We start from the raw sequence: 16,178 nt of genomic DNA on the forward strand, positions 1-16,178 counted from the left end.
ACCAGGCAGGGTGGACATGCAGGTGTGGGGAGGAGACCTGCGGTGTTTGGAAGAGGCAGAGCAACTACCTGCAGGATGTCTCCTCCCACCTTATTCTGAACTCTACAATGGCTCTTAAACCAGCCCTACAGAACAGAAATGCCAAAGTTGCCCAGAACCACCCCCTGGGGACAGCAATCAAGGGCTCCTGCCACTAAGTGGCAATTCCAGGCTGGCTAAAGCCAGGGGACAGGCACCACCACGCAGTCACACTGCTGGTCCTGCAACCTGCTTTGGGGACACTGCAAGACAAGACTCTCCTTGCAGCTGTGGGAACGGCCTGGCTTCCCTGCACAGCTGTTCCTGCAAGTCCAGCACCCTCATCCCTGGGATGTCTGACATCCCTGTGCTGGCAGTGTCAACCAAACCATGGTGAACGTGCTGGGGCAGTTCAGGACTTGATTGTGCAGAGTGGTGAGCACCCGCATCTACCCATGCAAAAACCTGCACAGTGCCACTCTCGGGGCTGTTCCCCCGGGGAAAAGCCTGGGACAAAGGCTGCTGGATCCTTCCCACACCCATTTCACCTGCGCCAGGAGCAATCAGCATAGGTTGCTGCAGTGCTCCTGAGTGTGTTTCCATGGGGAGAAGGTGGAAGAAAAGGCAGCCAACACAACCTGCTGCTCCTGCCAGCCAGCCCTGCTCAGCTTACACAGGAAGCTGATGGGAAAACGTTAGCCTAATTCAGGGGAATAATCCTCCAAAATCTGTTGCAATGTGCCTCCAGAAGGCATGCTCCTCACTCCACATGCTGCACTGTATGCTAAGCCAGGCAGGAGGAACAGCAAGCAGAGAGAGCTGCTGCCTCCCCTGGCTTCATCTCTGGCTTGCACCCACCCAACATCTCATCTCCAGACGTGGCCTTGCTCCATGAAACACTGTTTTGGCAACAGTAGGAGCTCAGTTGCATCCACAGGAAGACGATGTGGAAACATTTAACATCAGGTCTCTGGCCGCCAAGCTTTGCTTCGCCAGGTGCTTTTTTAAAGCCAATTTATTCTGAAGACCCAGGCGAGGAACCTGTCACCACGGGCTCAAGATGATTGATTTCCAGAGTACTGCCACAGCCAGGCATGGAAATAGGATGCTCAGCAGGAGCAGCTACTCAGGAAAACAAAAGAACTCCTCCAGTTATTGCAGATCTACACAACCGTATGAGCCAGAAGCTGGGAACTCTAAGCTAAAACAAAGTCACCCATCAGCCTTAAACCACAGCAACGCTTTAAGGAAACAGCATACTGTGGAAGCCTACCCTCAGCAGAGCGGACAGAGCCTTGCTCTTTGCCCAGCAAAGCAAGGTGAAAGAGGCTGATCCTGCACAACACGATGAGCTGGGGCAGGCAAGGCTCTGTGGGCCTGGATGGACAGCTGGGACCGGGCAGCTTTCACGTCCTGTCCCCATTTGAAACGCTGTGCGGGGAACCCTTCACGCAGATAAACACCACCTTAAATCTCTTCACAGTGTTCCTGCTTCTCCTTTGGTGGCAGAGGAAAGCACGTGCCTCCCCGGTGCAATGCCACGCATTGCCACGGTCCTTCCAGCTCCCTCCCCGAGAGGGCCCATCAGCTGCACTGGCAGATGCTTTCCATGACAGTCACTTCTTCCCTCCTCCGGCAAAGCTAAGCCCGAAGGCACTTCAGCAGCCTGGCTGGGAGGCACAGGGCAGCAGCCTGGGGAACTGAACATCTCCCATGATGAGTGGGGCTCAAGGGGCAGCGCTGAGCCCGTGGGGATGGTGTCACCCATGGCAAGGCTCACTGGTGTCTCTGGAGAATGCTTACATTTCTGCTGGCTGCTTTTAACCCAGTTACTGAACTGACCAGTGCTTTTATTAGACCACCTACAGAATTCCCTATGCCAAAAATAAACCTCTGCAAAGGACTTCTTGTGCTAGCAAATCTGGCAGGTTTTGGAGCAGTCACCTCTATTTTCATGGGAATTTTCCACTTGACTGTGTCATTGATGTCACTTCTTTGGGGGAAGGGGGGGGGGACAGCAGGGGGTGGTAACAGGGCCTGATGTTGCAGGAAGGAAAAGGACTCCAAACGCTGCAGTGTTGCCACTGCATGCAGGAACAAGAGAGCAGCGCAGTAACTCACTCCCTGCTCAGCCCCACACCATGCAATAATGTGACAGTAACAAGCCCCACGAGAGGCTTCAGAGCTGGAAGAGAAAGTCCCAGAGAAGACAGAGCAGGCAACTTGACAGCAGTAATTCCCCACTAGCACACAGCAAAGGGGAAAACACCCACACTGGAGAGGAGCTACCACCCTAAGGCAACACAACAGGTAAAATGTCTGCAGCTCTTTCCTGCACAAGAAAAAGCCAGCAAATCTCAAGCACAGGCTAACAGGTAAGTCAGAAATCCGTGCCTTCAGAGGCAGCCCAGGGCAAGGCCTCTGAGTACTCTGAGGTCTCTCCTTGCCAGGTTTTAAGCTCTGGCTGTAGATTTTAATTCACATTTCCCAATTACTGCTGCTGCTGCTTCTGGGAAGGGCCAGGGGTTAACAAGTTCCTCAGCATCCAGCTACCCCATAGACCTTTGGGGAGAAGTTTTGTAGAACCAGCTGTTTCCAAAGGGACCAGGTTTTAATCAGAGAATGGGGAAGTCAAATGCGCAGACTGGATCTCTGCAGCTACCCTTTCCAGCTGGCTGACTCTGATCCCCGTTTGCACAGCAGCACGATGGTGGTTCCCAGCCCCGCACAGGCTGTATCCAGTCTCTGGTACTGGTAAATGCAAGGGGACTGTTCACTGGATCCAGACTTTTCTGTTACAGCAGCCACTTGGAAGTAAGCCACTGGTTTGCTTCTAGAGGAGCTGAAATATGCCAGTCTGGATGTGGTACAGGGCAGACAGAGAGAAAGAGGAGGGCAGGGAGGACACAATAAGGAATCTCATGTTGCAGACCTAGATCAGCAATGTCCAACTATTTGACACTGGTGCCAGCTTTGGCATCCACATAGATCTGGGTGGGCACCAACGACAGTACTTTAAAAGTTAGATTTAGTCCCAGAGTGCAAAGAATTTCTCCTGCCCTGAGGAGCACCACAACTTCACCCAGCTGCCCTGATCTAAGCTTCAACTCTTGCAGCCTTATTGGGCAGAAGAAACAAAGCACATGTACCACATCACAGCAACGACACAAACATCTCCAAACCCAGCCTCATACTTGCACAAAGAGCCGGCTTCACTACCTGGCACTAACCTGCAGCTCTCTTAGAACACTGGCATACTTACAGGCAAAATATTGCCAGGGCTCATAGGTAAGTCCAAAGTCAGTAGATCGCTCCAGCACCCAGAGGTCAGGACGAGGGGAATTGGCAAATTTGATCAGGACGTAGGCTACGTGGAAGAGCTGAAAAAAAGGAACACAGAGTTAGTTGGCTGCATGAAGCATCATGAAAACGAGGGAGAACTTAGTGGGATCCAAGCTGAATAAACGAGCTGGCACTCTGCAGGTCCTGCTGCTCACAAGCAGCCTGTGGAGCAAAATCTTCCACATCTAAAAGGATTGTGATACAACATGGCTGCTGGAGAGAGCCAGATTAGGGAGCTCAGCTCCCACCAGTCTGAATACAAACAAAACACAGACTTTGTGGCTATGGGCCATGTTCAGGAGCTTGTGCTGGGCAACACCTTAGACTTAGCATTGATCCAAGCAGGCAGCACTAAAAAACAGCTACGAAGCTGTTGTAGTGGCTTTGGGGCTGTTCTTAGAGTAACAGGTGACACCCTGGACTGCCAGCCTGGGAACATCTGACTGCACCTTGCATACACTATCACAAAATCCTTCTTTTTTTTTTTTTTTTAAAGGCTTTCCACATGGCAGCCCTGCTCCATCCATGCAAACCTGTGTTTTGAAGTCAGTGGCAGAAAAACTCCAGCACAACTCCTCTTCCCCAGGTGCCACAGGGAGGGAAGAGCAGAATACCCACTTGGCTTCAGCACAGCTCGAACACTGGGCTGCTTCCGTTTGTCTGGACACTGATGTGTGCACACACACACCCCTGGCAAGAGTAAAATAAATGTACTCTTTAAAGAGCTAAAATATCAGCACTAGAGAGAAACAAAAGCCCCAGCAGAATTTCCCTTCCCGGGCTGGCACAGGCTCGCTCCAAGAATCCTCACTCCATCATCCTGTCACAAAGTGATATTTAAAGGCAAATAAAGTTCTCTTATCAGAGAAAATTCCTAACGTCAAAAACAACCCAAAAGGGAGTTTAGTGCCTGAAAAGCAGAGATTTATAGCTCAGCAGTGCCTCCTCATACTAAGCTGGTGCTGTATGAGCATACATCCCCCAAAGACTAACAGGTATCCCGAGGGACACTTCTACCAGGGAAGGAAAAGGACGGCTCTGTGCCTGCCTCAGCCCACCCACCCCAGCCCCAGCCAGCTGCAGGAGTGCCAGAACAGCAGCCTGCACCTCGGCCCTGCCCCAGCCACACACATCGCTGAGCCAGAGGATGACTATTAATAACAACATGCCTCCAAAACAGCCCTGATGATCCATAGGCGGCTTTTTAAAGGGAAAAAGAGACAATGAAGAGGCATTTAAATCTATCAAGTCATCTTATGGTCATTCAGACAAGGGGGTCTGAGTGCTGTTGTGTGGTTACGGCACAGGACGACAGCTGTAGCCCTGCGGGTTGGCACCAGCTCAGTGTCCTCAGAGGGCTGCACAGGCAAAAACTTCCTCAGGCTCCTGCCAGACAGCCCTCTGGCTCCAGGGCAGCCTCTTCTCTACTTATGGAGAATTGCTCTGGTTCCCTTTACAGGCTGGTGGCATCTGAACTTACACCTGGATGTAGGCTAAGGGGGCTTAAGAGAGATGCCTGGGGAGGAGTGACCTAGATCCAGCTGGGAAATCTGCATGATCCTGAAGCACAGCAGGTCAGAGGCCATTCTCTAGCTGTGAATGGGAAGAAGCGTGGGATTCGTTACCAGTCTTGGGGTTGCACTGGTAAGGACTGGTGCTATCCAGAATGAAGAAGTCAAAGTAGGCACCCGACACAGTTCCCTACTGCTAAAAGACTCGAGAGCCCAGTCAAGGGCAAAACAGACATCCTTTTCAAGTTGCTAAAACCTGGGGAAAACCAGACCTACATGCTGCCTCAATTCCCCTCTGCAACCTACGTTTGTCCAGGCATATGAGACTAGGCTTTTTCAGAGGAGCAGCATTTTCCGCCTGCTTACACTCAGCAGAGCTGTTATTTGTTAGTGAAGCCCAAGAGGCTTCAGCTCAGACAGATGCCTTCTCTGCAGGACCAGTTCTCACAGCTTAACATCTGCCTCCTGGCATGGGAACAGAGCCAATTACCAGCCAGTGAAGTTACACCTTCCCTCCACTGTAAGTCCTCCTCCAGCTTTATTCTACAAAGAATAAATTAATACTCCTGCTGGAATCTGACACAGCCTTTAGCTGAACAAAATTCGCTGTGGCTCCAGCATACCTGCATCTGTTCCGGTCTCAGGCACTAAGAGAGAGCCTCTGCTCTGAACAAACAGCAATCACAATAAAATTAGAAATGTGAGGCATATCCCTATCTTCTGCATTTATATTTTTGCAAAGCCAGCTACAAGTTTATAGTCAGTAAATCCCATGGAGTTTCTGGGGGGGGCCCTCCTCACTGTCCGGTTTCATAATGGAAAGAAATGTTCCTAATTAAATATCCTTGAGTCCAAATTCCTCACACGCTTCTAGCTCTCAGAAGTCCCCTGCCTCTGGAGAGCGTGGGTTATGATCCAGTCAAACTGGTGCATGGTGAGAGGCGGGTTTTGTACAAACACTGAAACTCAATGCAAAACCAAGCCCAGGGCTCAGTGCTTTACAAAGTCAAAACAACAGCCAAAAAAAGAACTTGTGCTGTTGGTTGCAACTACTGTGTCTGTGCTTGCTGGGAGCTCTCTGGAAGGTCAGTCCCAACCCCACTGGCAGGGTTAAATACCCAAGACCAGAGCTAACATGCCAACTTTTTGTCTTTTACTGCTGCTTTTTACAGGAAAGAACAAGAACCTCTGGGTTCTTACTGGATATTGCTGGATCAGCCACAGTATCTCAGCTGAAGCCCAGTTCAAATATTCCTCTCCCGTTGCTGCTCTCAAAGCCAAACATGATTCCTCCACTCCATACCCATCATTAGCGCTACCGCGCGCTGTTAAACTGCTGCTGAATTTTATTCTGGTTGTGACCGCAATTTTAGAACACAAAGAAGTCAGCCAACACTGCACACCAACTCCCCTCCAGCACGTAAGGGTTAGGGTCATTCCTACGCAGGGCACAGAAAATATTCAGGAGTCTGTGACCACAGTGAACCCAGCCCTGGAACAGGACCTACATCCTAGTATTCAGAGAATTTTTTGTCAGATCTTACTCCCCTGTCCCTCCATCCAATATCCTTATCTTGCAGAATATCACAGCCTGCTGGAAAAAAAATAAAGGCAGACTGCCTGCCTCAATTGCCTATGCTGAGAAAACTCAGAGAGATACAAAGATTGAACAGTAGCTCTAAAAATAGAGCTGGCAGAAAAGCCAGACTTTTCATTCCATGTTTAGTTCCAGTACGGTTCTGCCCAACCAACACTGCAAGAGAAACGGTCGTGCTTTTTTCCAAAGCCTTTATTTAGCTCCTATTATCAGTCAGATGAATAAAAACCTCTATGCTCCCAGCCTCTTAGGCAGTTTTTTTCCCCTTCTCTATGGAGGAAGGAGGTGAAGCACCAGATCTGATGCACACACTTGTCTCCAGGCAAGCAGATCCCTTGCTCTCACCACCTCTGAAAGTATGCCAGGTACAACTCAACTTTTGACCATTGCCTGGGATAAGTTTTCAGCCAGGAAATTCTGACAGGAGTATTTTAATTAGCAACCAACTTTCTTTGAAAATAGTAACATCCCTACATCTAGCTGATGTTGCTGTTAGCGGTTTTGAAGCATGTTCCCTAGTAACTATCACTTGCAGCTGTCCCAGTGCCTGGGACGATGGAGCAAGTCCCAGATCCAGGAGAGGAAGATGGAGATGAGGGCATTTCCTCCATCTCCCACCCACTCCATGCCTTTTGTGCATTTGGTAGTTGGTGCTGGATAAAGCTGCCCAAATCCGATGAAAATATAATTAATTCTGATTACTGCTCAGTGTGACAATGAAAGGATTTGAAGAGTAAAACCAGGATCCAGAGAGGCAAGAGAAACTCAATTGCTTTCAGAACAGCATGTTTGCTGTCTGTCCGTCCATTTATCCTCCTGGGTAAACAGCACACAGTGGCCAACTTGCACATTTCTCCTCTATTCTCTCCCCCAAGACACTGTAGTTTTCCAGCTTTAGGAGGCACATGTGGAAACAAGACAGCAAGCTGGACTCTGCCACATCCTATGTTTCTTCAGTGAGGGCTTTTTGGTGAAGTCTCACTGATGTTCCTCCAAGGTGCCACAACGCCACACAGTAACATTTAATAAGCAAAATAAATCTTCGCATTCTTGTAATACTGGCAAGTACATTTTGACAAACAGCAAAAGAGGCCCTTTTTTGGTCCTTTGACAAAAGGTACAAGCCTGTGTGTAGCTCTACTCTCAGCCCCGGAGCGCACAGGAGTAGTTTATATAGTAAACCACTATCTAATTTTCTGTATGACAGATTCATTACCTTTGGCATTGACTTATTAAAACAGCAGCACCACGTAAAAACAAAACAGTCCATCTCTTCCTAACTGCTGCTAAATATCCCCATGGAGTGTGTCTGTGGACAGCATTACCAGCACTGCTGTAATTCCTGCTTGGGACTTCCTGAACGGATCAGATGGACCAGGAAAGCGGGTGCAGCTCAATGGCACAGTGCATGGGCAACAAATCCCACTCTCTAGCAGCACATGAGGCCTTCCTGGATATGCGCAGCATCACTGGGAGGGGTGGCCAGCCCCAAAGGGCTTCAGCACATGTGGAACAGGCACCTGCAGCATTTTGGGGCATACCACACCCCAGTCTGCATCACTGCACAGCAGCTCCAGACATCCACAAAACCTAGACCGAAGCAGGGAAAGTGGAAAATACCCAGATGAACCATTTCAGAACCACCATAGAAATTGTGTTGGGGTTTTTTTGTTGTTGTTTTGGTTTGGTTGGGTTTTTGGGTTTTTTTGTTTGTTTGTGTTTTTTTTAATTTTTCCCCAAAGCTTTCAAAAGTGATCAATACTTTTGCTTCCTTCCATGCGCATCCATCCCCCAGGCACTGTCTTGGTCCAACACTGCAGCCACAAGCCCCCTGGAAGATGTGGTAGAGACCGGAGCCTGGATGGGGTTACCAGTCCATAGCACCAGGAAAAGCAGCTCCCTGGGAGCACAGGTCACCTTTGTCCGCAGCCCAGGCACCAATGTTCAGGCAAGCAGCTGTCCAGCTACCGTGGACACAGAACACTCACCAGGCTTGGAAATGCTCAGCACTGCTGGCACCATATCTGCTCTTCCTAGCAGTGGCAGGATAATAAGTGGCTGATAAGTGATCAAGCCTCCTTGTGCACCTTTTCTCTCTGTAAACAATATGCGGAAGGTGAAAAAGCCCTCGAAAGCCAGAGAGCTTCTGACTTGCTTTGAATCTCTAGGTCAGTGATCTGCCCCTTTTTGCATCTTTTGCCTGTGATCACTTATTCTCATTGAAGCAATGGATTTACTCATTAACAGTCTGCCTATCCCCCTGCTGAGCTTCTCCTGTCCTACAGCAGATTTATCTCTTGCCAGACCACACATCAGAATACTTTATTAAAATCTCTCACATTTAGCTTCTGATAAGTATGTGCCTACCTTTCTTGCAACCCTTCTAGGCAGCAAAAGGAGGTGTTTGCCCTCCAAGCAGTATGGCTTTTTATCCAGTAATTTTTTACAAAATACTCAAGTCCCTGAGTCCAAACAAACCCCTCACAAAAAAAAAAAGCACAAGTCAGTGCTTGAAAGATGTATGTGTACCAACACACACTTTGCCCTCATTTCCTTCTTTTACTCACAGCACCTCCTGCCTTGTTCTCTTATGTCTGCGTGTCACATCTCACTCCTAAAAATGATGTTTTTCCAAATTATTCATGCAGGGTTACAGGGTTCTGAGCAAGAGGGTCCCCTATGCTTGTATCCCAAGATTTTGATAACCAAGTTTTAGAAACAACCACCCATCCCCTTTCACCATCTGCAGAGTCTGTTGCAACTCATCACACCCATGCACAGAAATTCTTTGCGATGCCCCACGACTCTCCGAGAGAAACCAGAGCTGCCTGCCCCAGTAGGCAGGTTAGCTCTTATCTTCCCCCACAAAGCCTGGGACAAGGGCAGAGGCCTGAGCCCACAGCTGCTACAGGAGGCGACAGCCAGCCCTTGCCTGGCCCAGGACACATGCCAGACAGCCAGAGCCCTGCACAGACCCAAGCCCAAGAGGAGAGGACAGAGCTGCAAAGCTGTAGCTATTCAAACATCTCTGCAGGGCTGGGGAGAGAAGCGAGCACTGAGACTAGGGAAAGCACTAAGGAAAGGGACTGAGCTTTGCACCAACCCATTTTCAAGATTTTCTCTCAAAACCTGAGTTTTATTGAAAGGGATCAAAGAAAACGCTTTCTGGAAACCACAGATTCAGAACTACCAACCAGCATGAAACCTGCTCAGTGTCATAAGTAACAGCAACAGCAATCCAATGTTCTATGATGTTATTTTCTAAACAGCACCTGTTCCCTTTCTAAGCAGTTTGGCTTAGATGAACAGCTGATAGAGCATTTTCCACAAAGGGTTCTTTTCTCTAAACACCACTTTCGAGAAGGATTTGGCTCGTTCGCTAATTTCACACACAGCACTGCTTTACCTTCATAGCATCCTCCTGTGCAAGCTGTCCCTCCCCAGCCAGCACCATACGCACCTCCTGCCAAAAATCCTTGGGGGACCAAGTCTTCAGCATTTGGCCTGAGGCAGAACAGAGCAGTGCCATCACTTGTGGCTCAACAAGCCTGCACAGTGCTGAACTGAATATTTGGATAGCCAAGTTTTAGAAATTACCACCAACAGGGCAGCAGCCAGAGCCTGATCGGCAGCAGGTTCAGCCAGCTGACACTAAGGAGAGAGGCACAGAGGAGCATGGGCAGGACGTGGGGTCTGGGGAGCATCCTGTTAAGTCTGTGCATGCCTAGAGCTGCAAGCAGCAAGTGCCACACAGCTACACAGGCAGTGTTCAAGGGATGCTGACACACCATGAACATGTTCAAACACAAGCTTGTGCTTAGAACCCAGCAAGCAGGGTCCCTTCTGAATTCAGAATCAGCCCTTTCTGTGTCTGCCCAGCAACCACCCAAGTGTCACTTACTGGAGCCAGACATGCCCACGGTGGGTGTAGGTAATTGGAGGCATCACAGCAGAGTGAAATGCAGTCAAGACAGAAGGGGGTGGCTGGAATTCCTCGGGAGGAGGCATCAGTCACAGATAAGGACTTCGACCACAGCAGGCTTTCACTACACATTAGGAGATATCCTGCATTTGGATGAGATGGCCTTTGCAACTTTCTAGATTGCTGGGAAAATGTAAAGTAACCCCTTAGAGACAAGACTTAAATATTTGTCTTTTAGCCCAAACTTGAACTAGCACACCCTCAGGGAAGTGCTCAGTGGACTCTCCTGCCCCCACAATGCAGACAGCCTTGTGCACCCCATAAAGGGAGGCAAACACTGCCTCGTAAGGCCAGCCCAGCCTGGGAGCAGACTGAGGCCACAGAACAGAGAGAAGAGCACATGCCCCAACCACAAGGATTGCAACCCTCTCCAGCTGCTTTAATCCTCTTGCAAACACCAGCAGAAGCCCAGCACAGAGGTGGCTATAAAGATGCCCTTAAAACTTCCTAATGCTTCAGAGATAAGACACAGAGACTATTGTGTGAAAATCTGAAATCCTGACTGTTTACCTTGAAGTGTCAATTGCCTTTGTCAAATACTTCTAGGAGCTTCTGGGAATGTTTTTGGGAAACTCTCTGTTCTGGGAAAATTTCTGCATCATAATTAGTTGCTGGCAGCATTAGCGGCAGTTCATACCAGGGGCTAATACTGGTATAGTACAACTTGAAAAAAGGAGTAAGGAAAAAAAAGTGACTCAAAGAAAAAAAATGGAAAATGAACATCAGTCTTTGGGTTCACAGAGGCACACTAACCGGTACGCATCGATAGCCCCGCTGTGAGGTAACGCACCGTTGTGCCATGCTGTCTGATGCGCAGAAGCAAAGCAGCCAAACTGCCTGCAAGCAGCTTCATGTAGACAAGTAAGCAATGAGCAGATGCCCCAAGAAGACTTGGGTTTGTAGAGGAATTTAACTGGAAGTCACTCAAATCCAGGTATCTGAATAAACCTACCCACCTACATGATGATGACTTTGAGCAGAAAAAAAATACCACGTGGTTCTTGGGGTTGGTTTTCAAAGGCCCTTGGTCTATTGCCTTAATTCTCCTCCCTTGAACTAACAGGAATTTGTGACTAATTTCAGCAAAATGAAAACTACACCAGCAAAACCTCTACTAATCCCAGAACATACACGAAAAAGATGCTTTTCTATAAACAGAAAAAAATCAGGGAGTTCCTGCTTGCTAATACTAACTAGCATGCTTGCATCCTAAATCTGAAATTGCTAAGAAAAAGCATGTCTTGAGGAATGTAATATGACAGCAATTATTTGAAACAGCAAGAAGCAGCAGTCTCTTCAGGGAGCTGTCACTTCACACACAGGGCAAGTATTTTTTTTTTGTGTGTGTGTGTAACTAACAGGGAAGAACTGACTCAGTTTTTAATGCCAGCTAGGCTTCCAGAGGATAAGGCAGGGGGAATCTCCTTAAGTGACTCACCCTACCATGGCAAACTTTAGACAATGAACACGTCTCTGGCCTGGAAGGACATAGCCAGTCCCCATGCCCAGGATCAAGATCTCAGTGCCTCACGGTGCACTCCAGCATGGCCCTGCTCTGCAAATAAACCTTTTAAGTCCACTTCACATTGCATTCGTCTAGGTGATTGTCCAATGCTCCTGTTCACATGGGCAACTTCCCTCAGGTGCAGCTCACCCCAACACCGCCTTTGCTCAGTGAACCAACATTACACCAATATTTCAGAACATCAACTGGCTCTTTGTGAAGGAAGACTTGGAACAACAGACAATACACATGTATGAAGGAGAGGATGTAACAGTATGTTGCTACAGCCTTTTCCTATATGGCTAAAAGACCTCACCTATCCATTACTTCTTGCTGTGCAGAAGGGAGAAGGTCCAACTTTAGAGGAAAACCTGTCCCTCTTCCCCGTGACTGACCATCTCTGCACAGCAAGCACGAGCATGGCTGGCAGGAGAGCCCAGCCCAGGCCCCACCTATTGCCAAACCATCCCAGCAAGCTGTAGATAAAGTCTGTAAGGTCTCCCTGGGCATCCACTCCTGGGACTGAGAGAGAACAGGCTTGAACTCAAGGGCTGTAATACTTTTAGTAACAACGGCCCTGCCTGGTACCTCCTGTTTATCAACATGCAGTCTAACAGAGTAGAAACTATGACCCCGAGTACAAGGAAAAGAAAGAATCCCATTTAAAAGACCATGTTAATCCCTCTACCAGCCAAGGACAACATTGCCACAAGAGGATTTCACTAAGGGTTTACCAGTCAGAGCTCAGCGCTGCTCCCAATCTTTCCCATTTCCTCTGAGTATAATTTAACATCTCTCAGTTAATTTGGTTAACTGTTCACCCAGCTGCACGTGTGCTGAGATGCAGAGAATAAAGTGTTTGCAGTCACGGATTGTTTGCTTTTAAAACATATAGTAGGAATCCATGACTTTGGCAGCAATCACAACAAAATCAAGTCATTAAAACACAGCACATTCCAGACCCAGATGTATGGGCACAGCTGTGAGAAAGCACAGGTCCACAGCCCAGCACAGCAGAACTCAAAGCCTCTGGTGTACTTTGGTCCTCCTGGCTCTGCCCATGCTCCAGCCTGTTCTCCGTGAACCTTCCCGGGAGGAGGCTGGGGAGAGCAGAGGGGCTCTCCTGCAGGGCTCCTGATTCCCACTCTTGCAAGCCACCACTGGTTCAGGCAGGCACCATACAGCTTGCAAAACGCAAAGTGTGTCCTTATAAATAAAAATTCAGGCGAAGCCTCAATGGATTTGGAAGCAGAGGTACCTCCCCTGAGCTGAAGCTCCCACACAACCAAGCAGGAATTTCAGCGTGCACTGGGCCAAAATTCCTCAACTCAAACAGCTCCTCACTAAGAAACCTGGTCTGACCTTTCATACCACTTCACTTCTGCTCCACAATTAACAAGCAGCAGAGCAGTACAGTACAGCTGTCAATTTTTGCACAATTTCTGTATGGAAGCAGTGCAGGCCACTGAAGACCACCTTGGGAGTGCTGAAGTAAATCGCTGCGTGGCATGGTATGCGACACCTACATGGTACTGCTGCTGTCAAAGCTTAGCTAACACTGTAGTTAAATTACACCCCAATAAAGATGGAACATCCACCTATGTGGAACCCCTGAAGGCATTTCAAGGCAAGCGAAGAAATTGGCACAGTCAGAAAGGAGAGTCTTCCTGGTTTTCAGTTTGGGTCCAAACTGAGCAGGATAGTAGGTAGCCCAAGCTCTCTCTCAAGCCCCTATAGGATACAATGCTCAGAGATTTTCAAAATCATCCTTCAAGAAAGGACTTTTGCTTGAAAAAAGGTGTCTTAAACCTCTGAAGCCTGTGCGACCCTGCAATCAGTTCCTGTAGCTCATTATATCTCCCCATCACCACTCCACCTTCAACACTTTTCAAACTCAGGCAGTTAGAAAAAGAAACCTGCAAGACAGGCAGGAGACCTCTCTCCATTGGATTAACAAATCCCTAACAGTATAATGCCAACTTCCCAACAAGCTGGGCGGGTGGGAGAGTAGAAGATCAAGACAAAATGCACCGTGATTAATTTCTCCTCTTTGTAGAGGTGTCAGACATCACAAGATGGATTTGTGGAACAAGAATGCAGGGGAGGAAGAGCTGAGGAAGGTACATGACAGACCTTGTGATTTAGGTCAGGTATAAGAGCAAAATCCTTTAAACAGGCTAAGATTAAAAAAATAGAAATTCAGTGAAGTAATATACATGATGTCATACAGCTCTGAACATAATGAACATGTATCTAATGGGTAGTCCAAGTTAAACTAGAAGCTGCTTTAGGTACATCACAAGCCAAGCTGGCTGTGCAGAGCAGTTGGTGAAAAAGCATCCTGGCTGGCAAGAAGTTTAGATTTCCTTGAACTTTCCAGTCTGCCAGTTCACCCATATTCTCTGAAGTACATTAACTCTGCTTGCAGCGTTTACTCTAGCCATTTACTGTCATCTTATCTCCAGCCTCTTCCTGCCCCAGCTTCAAAAAGAACATTTACATCATAGAACCATATGAATGAGCTAAAAAAGAAAAAAAAAAAAAAACCATACATATTCACCAGTCCAAACTTTGGCAACCTGGCTTAAACCAGCACACTTGCAGAGGCAGGATGGGATTTTGCATGCTGAGATGAGGAGAAGCAATCTGCCCTGGCTCATGAGGACAGGGTAATTACAAAATTCCTCCAGCACCTTCAACACAGCTTGCTAAAGCAGTGGTCAAACCAGACTGACCCATCTGCAGCCCATCACAAATCTCAAGCTAGGCAGCATCCACTGGGTTCATGGGAGAAGAAAAAGCAAACATCTCAGTTACATTTGCGCTATGACCACAAAACATGGTCTGCTCTTGGGTATGATGGACTAATTAAGCAGCCTATCTGCAATTCATGTTGCAGCCCTTTTTGGGCAACAACTGTGTAGCAGTTGATCCCTGCAATTGTATTTGTAAGAGTGCTCTGTAAAGTGTTTCCAAGGAGCTGAAGAAAACAACCTTCTCTGTATGGCTGAGGAGACCATGTCCCAGCGAAGACTTTCTCTATGGACAACATGCATTCATGACTACTGAGAGAAATCTCCATGCCTGTCAGACCAGCGAGATGGGACCTAGGCAGCAGGCAACCCTCTCCCTTGATGGCACAGCAGGATGCACACATCTGTGGGGGCTCAGACCCACAGCAGCAGTCAGGCACCACCGAGATGCCTCCAAATGCAACTGAGCTGCCCCACTCAGTAATGTGCAGGACAACAGGCCCTGCAGCTCTTCTCTGCCAGTTTAAAAAATGAAAACAAAACCAAAAAGACCAACAGAAAAAATCCCACCAAGCCAAAAAGCCCCAAACTCCCTGGTCCCAGTACCTCCCACACAGGCTGTGACTCATAAGTCACAGCATCAACCACAGCACAGCCTGCCACTATGGGATTTTTGCTCAAGCCTGTATCTGCCCAGGAAGAGCGCGGTTATGACACCAGAGGTTCCATTCGAGACAAACATAATCTCCTGAGATAAGGCTTGTCTGTGGTGAAAGGAAATTGGCTGCTTTGTTTCAAACCAGACCTCTGCTGTAAGTACCTTTTTGCATACGCTTGCATCTCCTCTGCTAAGCTGCTTGGCCCCGTGGGTCAGCACTGGGGCTCGTGCAACAGCAGAGCCCAAGAATAAATCACTGCAGTGGGCTCCCCGCCAGCACAGCCAGTGGCAGCGAGGTCTGTGGTCTTCTGTGAAACAGCCCTCCCTGGGACAGACTTAATTGGAGCCTTTAGACTCACTTCACATCTCCAAGAGAGGCCACTGTCCCCCATCACTATTTGCTCATTTCAGAAGCAAACTCAGGAGTCCTATCCATCAAAGCCTGATGCTAACAAAGACCAGTAACCAATCAGCAACCTCCCAACTGCCTCATCAGGGGTTTGTGAAACTTAGATGTGCTGCAGGGTGTTCACCTACTCTGGCTACAACTGCAAGTCTCTCACAAAGCAGCTTCGAGGTCGCCAGGGCTATTCAAGTTTTGTGTTATTTTTAGGGCTCCAAATTATGTAGGGATATCCGGGAAGACTTCACAGATCTAGTCCAATTCCCACAGAGTTCAAGACCAAATTGCTCACAAACTCATTTTATCCTCAAGGGTTTTTTCTTAATGTTTGGCTTATGCCCTTCTGCTTCTACTGGTATTTTAATTCTTTTTCTAAAAAATCTTATTAAACATTATTTTAAAAGGGAAAA

General features: G+C 48.1%; 1 protein-coding gene across 2 annotated transcripts in view; it reads right to left on the reverse strand.

Annotated features, from left to right (window-relative positions):
- Positions 1–16,178, reverse strand: part of LAMA5 (laminin subunit alpha 5) — a 97,084-nt gene that overhangs the window by 50,281 nt on the left and 30,625 nt on the right. For both annotated transcript variants that reach the window (XM_080403662.1, XM_080403661.1), the window contains exon 3: positions 3,281–3,398. In XM_080403662.1, the coding sequence (XP_080259788.1) occupies positions 3,281–3,398 (118 nt within the window). The remainder of the gene's footprint in view (positions 1–3,280; positions 3,399–16,178) is intronic.

This window comes from Falco punctatus, assembly GCF_963210335.1.
Source record: "Falco punctatus genome assembly, chromosome: 10".
NCBI lineage: Eukaryota > Metazoa > Chordata > Aves > Falconiformes > Falconidae > Falco > Falco punctatus.